Genomic DNA, 10546 nt, shown 5'->3' on the forward strand with positions numbered 1-10546 from the left:
TAAAAAAAAAATGTGTTGATAAAAGAAATAAACAAGATGCTGTTTCAACAGGTTACATGGCTTTTGAATCTGTATTTTGAAAGAAGTGCTATGGCTGAATGGTGGGTGCCCCAGGCCCTTGGACCCTGGACCCCCTACATCCAAAGAAAACCCAGTGGACTGCAATCAGAGGCATCTTTCTGACCTGGGGGGCAGCTACCCAAACATCAAAGACGGTATCTACAAAGGGCAAAGCTGACGTCTTTAAAGAGGCAGGAAGTAAGAATTAGGACACTCTAACCCCCCAACATTAACTGTCATACTGAAAATCTACCCCACACCAGAAACTGGCATGCTGGAAAGCAAAACCCCAAATGTGAAATGTGCTGTACAGTATTCATAAATGTCTTTTCTATATATTTGATGGATTAATCTGGGATGAGACACAAGGCAGAGCTTACATGCGAGGGTTGAAAGCTGAGTGAACAACCTCGAGAAAGATAACGCAGGAAATACGAATAGCAAGTTGCAGTGACTTAGTACCTACCGGGATGAGGTGAGTGGGCTGGGATTCTTCTAGTTTGTTTCTCAACCAGTCAAAATCCTGATATCTTCGGCGAACAGAATATTCTGGCAAGTCGAACTCCACACGGGTACTCTGCAAATAAGAAGAGTGGAACAAAATAAGCATACGGGAGAGTAGCATATTTTGGCAGAAGGGAAGGAAAAAGTTCTCTTGCCCAAACTGGGCAAGAATATACTTTCCTTGCCACAAAACACATCAGCCAAATAGTAGAGTCTGCCAACACAGAATGATGAGTCTGGGCCCCTGGGTCCTCTGAAAAATTTAAGGATCTAGAATGAAAAAACTCAAGTTTTTTTCCTGCCCCCAGGAAATGGAACCCAGCTATCCCTCAGAATTGTTTAGGAACGGTTGATTCATTTCCAAACTTAGCGAATTTTAGAGTAATTCCACTGAGGATATGTCACTGAAGCAAAATGTTAAAAGAAATTAATTCTCCAACTTCTGCTACATGTGCTGACCAGTGTTGCCAAAAACAGAGGGGAACAAAGAGACTGCAGATCATTTAGGAAACAGATTAGATGGAAACAGAAAATTTTTGTTTGCGTTATTTGTCATACTCTGGCAGAATCACAATCTTGAAACAGTATACTAGAGGTATAAACTGAAACATCTGAAGTAAATACCATAACACAATTGTACTACAAAAAATATTAAGTGCATGTCCTTTCAGAATTTAAGTTTTCTGAAATGTGAAGACAGCACTTTAGTAATGAAAACTAAAGTTTAATAAATAAACAATTTATACCCAAACAAGGTTTTTAATTTGCCCCAAACTAAAACTGTATCTCAGATAAATCATTTTTTCCTTCGAGGGTATTATTACTCTGACAGTCACAGTTCTCAGAAATTAAAGTACAAGAAAAAAAATGGCTCAATACATTTTGCAAATTTATTTTTCAAGCCAAAAGTCTGTTTTAATCCACAACACCAAAACCAATCTTAAAAACACATCCATCACTTTCCTACACTGTTGGTGGGAATGCAAACTGGTTATGGTTATGGAGGTTCCTCAAACTGCTAAAAATGGAGCTTCCATAGGTCCCAGCAATCCCACTCCTAGGTATATGCACGAAGGACACAAAAACTGGACTCAAAAGGACACATGTGCCCCCGTGTTTACTGCCACTCTATTTATAATAGGGAAGATGTGGAGTCAACCCAAATGCCCAAAAATAGAAGACTGGATTAAAAAGATGTGGTACATATACACAAAGGAGTATTACTCAGCAATCAAAAATGAGAAACCAATGCCTTTTGCAGCAACATGATGGAACTGGAAGGGATCATGCTTAGTGAAATAAGCCAGAAAGAAAGAAAAATACCAGATGGTTTCGCTCAGAGCAGGAGCATAAGGGATAGGGGGAGGGGCGGATGCAACTGTAATAAAGTAAAAATGAAAAACAATGAACAACTATAACTAGAGACATTGGGGGGGGTTAAAAGGGGAATAGGATCAAAACTGGGGTGGGAAGAGTAGATAGACTATGGTGATGGCACGAGTGAATTGGTGGTGGGAAGTCCATGGGGATTACAACTGAGATGAAAAAATGCACAAAATGAAGAATGATGTAAAAAAAAAATCCATCAAAGAAAAACTGAACAGCTTTGGCAATGAAGCTTATAATTTCATCTTCCCCAGAAGCAATTTTGCTCAGCGACTGAGCAAATTTGTGAGTTAAAGAATTTGGCCATGGGTTCCCTATTTTCAAAGTTCTACACACTGCCTTGCCCATAAAACAACCATCTCCTATGACCAGTAAGGTGCAGGTGGGGGTCATGTGAAAAATTTAATTTAGGTATTTGTGAGTTATTAGAAGATACCCCTCCCCCTAAAGAATTAGTAGTGTAAAGCTAGAGAGGGGAGAATATACTTAAACCCAAAGAACAAATCACTGCTGTTAGGCTATCAAGAATAAGGGTGAGGTGATAAAATAGTGGGGTCAGGAAGCCTGAGTAAGGGTGATAAAATAGTGGGGTCAGGAAGCCTGACATTCCTTTCAAAGCAGCCAGGCAGAACTGCCACCCTCGTAATCGGGGCCCTTACCATGCCCTGAGATGCCACTAAGACTCTGGGGGCCTCAGCGTCCTCAACAGTAAGAACAGAAGAAGCTCTTCATGACCCCACTCAGCTTCTAGAAGACTGTGTCTGATGACTGCTGATGATTATGAGCCCAAGAAAGGCAGATTTTAAAAAGTGACAAATGAAAGCAATTCTAATTCACAGTAACCAGAACTGATGGAGGTCTCTTTATTTTGCCTTCCTCAATAATACAATAAATCACCTTTTTGATGACACTTTCACAAATTCACTTCATGAATCATAGTTGCTATAACATTTCTACTCTGAAATCAGAATTTAATAGTTAGATGTTGAACTTTGCAATCAGAATTTAATAACTACAAAAAGCAGTATGATAAAACATTTTTTTTTTTTTGCTCTAACTAGTTTTACTTTTGAGGAACTTACTTAAAAACTTAAGGAAAAATAAATAAATAATAAAAGATCAGGCCTCTCTGGTGGCGCAGGTTAAAGCACAGCACTAAGAAACTAAAGCTCTTTCAGCATGAGTTCAATCCCCACCCCAGAGGTGACCCATGTGGTGCGGCAGACCTCTCCTGACCTGCCCGCTGCTCCCCTCACAGTGTACCTCATCAATTGGCCTGTTCCACTCCCCACTCTGTCTCTGGTGAAGCCTCTCACCACCCCTGCACCTCTGGCCTGTACTCCAGCTCTGTATACATAAATAAATAAATATTTAAAAAACAAAAGACCAGACATAATCCCTCAAATACTGACAGACACAGCATTATATCTTCCTATATTTTTTCTTAGCATAGCTAATCAATCATTTGCTCATATTTTCTATTTATCTTTAATTGTTTTAACACATATATATTATTCCAATGAGTGGCTATATCATCATTAAGCCAAATCCCAACTTGTTTCCAACTTTTCAATTATAAACAATGTTATAGCAAACATTGTTTTCTTGAAGTAAATCCTAAAGACTGAATTTTTGGATGAAAGAGTGCATGGTTTCCAGAAATAGACCTTATCACGTATTTTCAATACTGTTTATCTTGGTGGAATTGTAAATGAAAAGTAACAATCTCTTTTGTTTTTGCTTTTATTTAATGACCAACGGGGTTGAACAGCCTTTCAAATGTTTGTTGCTTTTTTTTTAAGATTTATTTTTATTTATTTATGCATACGGAACAGGCCAGAGGTGTGGGGTTTGAGAGGAATCACTAGAGACAGAGTGGGCAGCAGAATAGGCAGACTGACTGAAATACACTGCTGAGGGGAGTAGCAGGCAGGCAGGAGAGGTCTGCTGTGCCATGTGGGTCACCTCCTTGGCTGGGGATCGAACTTGTGTTGCAGTGTAGCTTAACACCTTCGCAGTGCTGTGCTCTAATTTGTTGGACCAGCAGGGAGAGCCCTGTCTTGCTAAATTTAATAACACTTCACCTGTAGTTTCTTCTTTATTAGTGGCTTTTTATATTTATGTCTTCAAGTACTACTCTTCTGCTTCTGAGATTCTACCACTAGAAAGTAGTAATTTTTAAACTTTGGCAAAGATAACCTGTAGCTCACTGCTATCTTATTTAAAATAGCAAGAGTGTGAGGAGGCATACTCCTGTGTCCCCAAGTCACACACATACAGTGTTGTATACCCAGGTTAGGTCAATTAAAAAAAAAAAGTAATAAGAAAGGCAGAGCTGCTTGAATGTTTAGCAACAAAGATCTCTTAAGATATTATGTAGATTTACTCTGTAATTTTCAGAAACCATGTCTGTAAGAATGACAAAATGTGCTTCAATATAGTTTTTAAGATAAAAAGGGGGATACAACATTAATTATCCAGACATTATGATTTCATTTGTATTAAAAAATAGAGATAAGGCATTTGAAGAAAATCTAGAATTGATAATGACCAATGGCCTGCTTATCGTCATCCTGATTTCTAAGTTTTCTAGCCTTCCCATATAATATTCTTATATTCACAGTTTCATTTTTTTTGTTTTTGTTTGTTTGTTTGTTTGTTTTAGCTCCTATGTAGACATAGGGGATTTGTTCAAGCAGTAAAATTATTTGATATTTTAAAAAATAAGGTGAAAAAACCATGAACTAGAAGGATGCTTACGCTATGACCCAATCTATATTACTTTTACCAAAACCTGCTCAGAAATTACATAGTGACACATAAGTATGATCAAATGACATTACAAGTAGGTAAGAAAGATAAAGGATAAAGAAAAACAAGGCCAGAGAGAGCGAGCAGAGCCAGGAATGAGGCTAGTGATACACACGAAATTCCACACACTCACTGAAACTGGGCCACAGACATCCTCCCTGTGAATTTCTGGACAGAAACCCAGTCAGTTATAAAACTCACGTCCTCTGACAATATGCAGGCCAATAAAACCCACCTGTGAGTGGGTAGATAATGTTTCCTCTGTGAAATTCAAGTTCTAATTTAGAGAGAAAAATAAAGTCCTGTGTTTTCTTTACTAATATCTGTGGTAACCAGAAAAAAGAAAAAGGCACACACAACCCCACTATCAGAGACAACCATCTCGCCACACCACATTCCACAATAAGTAACTGAGCACAAGTGTTGTAATGAATGTTCATTTTTACCACGATTCTGTGTGAATAACTGTGAATATCTCTAAGTAACCCTGACTTTTTTTTTTAGATTTATTTATGCATACAGAACTGGAGTACAGGCCAGGGGTGCAGGGGCGGAGAGAGGATTCACCAGAGACAGAGTGGGGAGCAGAACAGGCTGACTGACGAAGTACACTGCTGAGGGGAGCAGCAGGCAGCTGGCAGGTCAGGAGAGGTCTGCCACACCATGTGGATCTCCTCTGGGGCAGGCAGGGATTTAACTCATGCTGAAGGGGCTTTAACTTCTTAGTGCTGTGCTTTAATCCCCTGAGCCACCAGGGAGGGACCCATTTTTTTAAGTTTTCCACTTTAGGAGGTGGCGCCCAGAGCCACAGGTCATCTGTCACCAGGAGAGCACCCAACCCACTGAGCTGACGGGTGACCTCCTCTAATTCTCAGGAGCTGATGTGATCCCTGGAACCCAAAGTCACTACAAAAATAATGTCCATACAATCTAGTTTAATCCAAACCCTGGAGACACTGGGTGTTGGTCAGAATGCCATCGGTCCAGGTCACAGCTAGACCCTAATAAAGCTAAGTGACCCCCACCTTGACCAAAAATGGATGACCCTTACAAAGAGTAGCCACCCAGTTGCACTGGGCTTCAAACTCCCACTGCCCTGGGAAAACACGACGTGTAGTCAGAGAGCTTTTGGCCTCTCCTCATGCCCACTGAAGTTTCTTTTCTTCTTACAGGACCTTCCACTTAACTCGTCAGACCTAGTGTGCACTGGAACACCCATTCAAATTCCAAAAGCTGGTTCTACACTGAGAATACAGACAGCCTCCCTGCCACCTCAGTGGAAGCTGTTTGCTTTTCTCACATTCCACACCTTTCCCTTCCCTCCAAGACCAAGTTGCTTTTCTCACATTCCACACCTTTCCCTTCCCTCCAAGACCAAGTTGCTCTTGATATCCTCATTCCACACTGTTCCTCACCACCACCCCTCCACCATCCTGTGAAAATCCTCCTAAGGCCCAAGCATCCAGATACACTCATCTCGATCCCTCCTCACATGTCATCCTCTTGCACCTACTCTCAGGCCTCTATATCTACCCTCCTATAACTTGGTTGCCCTCCAGATGCATCTGGTTCACACAAACAACACCCTCCTCTAAGTAACGGTCTCCTGCTCCACAGCCGCTCATCAGGCAGAATGTCCCACGTCGCCCTCCCCAACCAGCACTTTTGGATGTCTCATACTCTCCATTTCCTAAGAACCTGGATTTTCAGTCATCCAGGGGCCATCCAGTTCCTTGACCTTCTGTCCACGTTGGTCTTTACTACCTTCCTTCCTCAGCATCATTCCATGACCTCTTGTTTAACTACATGTCCTTCTCCATGTCCATTCATCCAATGCTGGCAAAAATGCAATCATCCATCTCATCCTAGTTAGACCTGGATGTGTGAGCACATCCCTAGAGGAAAAAAAAAACTCAGGCAAACACATGGCTTGACACAATAAATTTACAACCAGACCTTCAACACAGCCAAGCACTCTTGTTACAATTCCCTAGGTAACTCTCTCTGTCATCCTTATCCGTTAACACAGTCTGTAGAAGGCTTGAAAGCTTTAAGTCTTCACTTTTAGTAGGAAGCCTCATCACCTACTCATGGAGGAGCTGCAGCTATAATCAAAGAACTCCTCAAATTCCTTATCCACAGGACTCTGCCCTGAGAGGCCACGGCCTCCTTCCACTTCTGCTCAGGACACACTCTGACCATCTCCTCAGGGCTTCATCCTGCTCTCCAAGTGATGCCTCCCTCTCCACCAACACTACCCACCTGGCCCTTTGCACATCTCTTCCATTCTTAGCAAACAAACAAATCCCCCTGCTCCTCGACTCCACACCCCTCAGCTACTCTTCTTTCTCAGTGTTCATGCTGACTGCCAAACTGCCAACACCAGTGCTATCTGCTTTCCTTCCTCTCCCCCACTGCAGACTGGCTCCTGAAGCAACACACCAATGAGATTCTGCACCACAGCCCTCTGTAACCTTCCTGTCACTATCACATCTTATGTTCACTTTTTTTAAAAGATTTTGCAGACAGAACTGGGGTACAGACCAGGGGTGTGGTGGGTGAGAGGGTTCACCAGAGACAGAGTGGGGAGCAGAATAGGCAGATTGATGAAGTACACTGCTGAGGGGAGCAGTGGGGTGTGTCAGGAGAGGTCTGCCGTGCCATGTGGGTCAGCTCCCTGGCCGGGGATTGAACTCGTGCTGCAGTGGCTTTGGAGAGCTTCATAATGTGGTGCTTTAACCCGCTGCACCATCAGGAAGGGTCCACGTTCACTTTTTAATCCTCACATATAACTCGACCTCTAAGCAGCAGTGGCCTTTGGCAACCACGTTGGCATTTGGAGTCTGAGACTTGATGGTGATAGGGCAGGACAAAAGCAGGTGACTTCTAAAGGGCACAAGGAGCTGTAGACCCCTACCTAATTCCTCAGCTTCCAGATGCTTCCACATTTCCCTCAGTTTCAACTGCCAGGCTGTTAGACTCAGCCTGTGGTGCTGGGGAGACAAGAGACCAGTGGTGGGGAGCACCCCTCTTAAAAATTCAGCACAAGACACCTCACCCCAGTGAGCATGGCACATCTTCAAACAACTAGCAACAACAAATGTTGGCGAGGATGTGGAGAAAAAGGAACTCTTCCTGCACTGCTGGTGGGAATGCAAACTAGTACAACCACTATGGAAAACTGTTTGGAGGTTCCTCAAACTGCTAAACATGGAGCTTCCCTATGACCCAGCAATCCCACTCCTAGGTATCTACCCAAAAGACACAAAAACATTGGTATCTTGAAAAAGATACCTGTACCCCCATGTTTATTGCTGCTTTATTTACAATTGGAAAAACATGGAAGCAGCCCAAATGCCCAAAAGGAGATGACTGGATAAAAAAGATGTGGTACATATATACAATGGAATATTACTCAGCAACCAAAAAAGAGAAACACATGTCTTTTGCAGCAACTTGGATGGAGCTGGAAAAGATCATGCTCAGTGAGATAAGCCAGAAAGAGAAAGAAAAATACCGGATGGTTTCACTCATAGCAGGAGTATAATGGACCAGGCGAGAAAATAACAACAATAATGAACAGCCATATACCAGAGACATTTTGTGGGGGTGGAGTGGGGAATGGGATCAGAAACGGGGGGGGGAGGGAGGGAAATGCACGGGATTATGGTGATGGCACACGGGTGACTTGGTGATGGGAAACCCATGGGGATTACAATTGAGATGGGAAAAAAAATGTACAAAATGATGTAAAAATAAACTTTTGTAAAAAAAAAAATCAGCACAAGAGAGACTTCAATCAAGTTCTACCTCCACCTCACATCAGCTGTGTTTCCCTCCTCTGTAAAAGGAAAGTATCGTCTATACCTACCTCTTTGTGTAAGGAATAACTGATACATTTAAAGCACTCAGCACAAAAGGAATGACAACTCATGTGGGCAGAACCCCACCATGGTCTTGGAAGCAGCAGCATGAAAAGCAGACTCACGGGCATTTACAAGCGTAGAAAGCTGTCCGCAGTATCGTAAGGGAATTAGCAGCAAGCGGACTACTCCTATTTGTAAGTGGATAGACACAAATGATTCAGAAAATTATAAATGATTATTTCTGGCTGGGTAGGTTCTGTGACACTGTTTTAGTTTACTTGGGTTTTCTAAATTCTCTACTTTCTAAATTCTTTACTTTATATGAGCATGTATTACTCATATAAAGTAAAAATTAAAGGGTTTCAATTGCAAAAAAAGGGTAGTGCATGGAGAGTATTCAGTAATTAGCTATTGTTATGATGTAACTTTCCAGGCACCTCAGGGAAAATTGCCAACATCTTGCCTGACTGAGAAGGCCCAGGCCAGACTGGCTTCTCCACCTCTGGAGAGAGACGACCCCAATGGCTTCGATTTGGGTGGAAGGAGGTTCACCTTCAGTGGCTCTCGACACAAGGCTCATTTCAGTTTGGGCAAAAGAGCCTGGACTTTGTCAGCCTTTCAGGAATCTGTATTGGGGCTGGGAAGCTAACACTCAAAGGAATGAAGTTGTTCTCTGACCACTCATTTTATGGTCATTAATTCAATGAAGTGGCCATTGCGTCTGTTTGAAAACCTCTGAAGTGGACTCCTAGGACAAGATTGGGTGTGTGGAGCCTTCTGTTCCCATCTGTTCCTTCTCTCTCCCATCCTGTCACACATTCAGAAAGAAGCTTCCACATGCAACACCAAGCTATTAAACCCGTGTCACTATTTCAACAGGACAAGATCAAGATTCTGGCTGGAGACCAGGCATGGAAGGGAGGATAAGAAGTAAAACTTAATTCTGCAAGAACTTTACCTTGAGGTGCCGGCATCATAGCCAAGTGAAAATGTGGGCACACATACACACCCACACACACATATTCAAATGAATATAGAAAGGTCTTCAAAGAGAGGAGAGAGGGAAAATTTTAAAAATATATTAAAAAAACAATGATATCTGAATTATGTGAATTTCATGATGTGTAGATGTAAAGGCAAAGGAAAAGAATCAGAAAGTCACATACCATTTCAGCAATTGTTGTTTTTGGCAACAACGATGTAAGAACTAAGGGAGATTCACACTTTTTAGTCTATACCTGGTTTTCAGTTTTGTAAGAATGTATTTATATGACTTGTACAATTTTTAAAATAGAACAGTTTCATCCAGTAAGAGATGAAAAAGGAAAATGTGAGTGCACCTTATTCTCTGCTTTTTTCCAATAAAGAAGTTAGACAGGAACAGAACTAGCCCCAATAAAAACATTGCTTTTTGCCTAAGATGGACAAGAGAAAAAAAGTAGTTAAAGGAGATGTTTACCAGTGGCAAAATTGTAATTAAAGCGCCACCACTTAGGATTACTGTGAAAATCAACCAATTCCGTCTCAGGCCCTGCCCACTACCTCCTGACAGAGAGCAGAAAGTCAATAATTAGCTCTCGTTCCGTCACACTCCCCCTACCATTAACTCCAATTACACTACATGATAATCATGGTCTCCTCCCAGATATTTAAGCTGCTATGATGATTCACAAATTTCAAAAGTAATATATTCACATGTCACACTGAGTCATGACATGATAGAAGTAAAAGTATAGGCATTAAGTGCTTCATTTTTAAAACTGTAGACACAATTTCTCCTTCACTTTAAGGTCAAGAATTTACACATCGTCCTCTTAATCTGAACATGCCTACTCTCTCTCTAAACCACACCTACATAAACAGAGTTTACGGAGAGAGGGAGAACGTGTAGGCAGGACTCTAGGCGGGGGGGACTCCAG

The 10546-nt window shown here is 41.8% G+C and overlaps 1 protein-coding gene across 1 annotated transcript in view; it reads right to left on the reverse strand.

Annotated features, from left to right (window-relative positions):
* The window catches only part of SNX30 (sorting nexin family member 30), an 87124-nt gene that overhangs the window by 39068 nt on the left and 37510 nt on the right, over positions 1-10546 (reverse strand). The window contains exon 2 of the mRNA XM_004677951.2: positions 527-637. Within this exon, the coding sequence (XP_004678008.1) occupies positions 527-637 (111 nt within the window). The remainder of the gene's footprint in view (positions 1-526; positions 638-10546) is intronic.

The sequence above is a fragment of the Condylura cristata genome, unplaced genomic scaffold (assembly GCF_000260355.1).
Source record: "Condylura cristata isolate star-nosed mole 26May11 unplaced genomic scaffold, ConCri1.0 scaffold00006, whole genome shotgun sequence".
Classification (NCBI taxonomy): domain Eukaryota; kingdom Metazoa; phylum Chordata; class Mammalia; order Eulipotyphla; family Talpidae; genus Condylura; species Condylura cristata.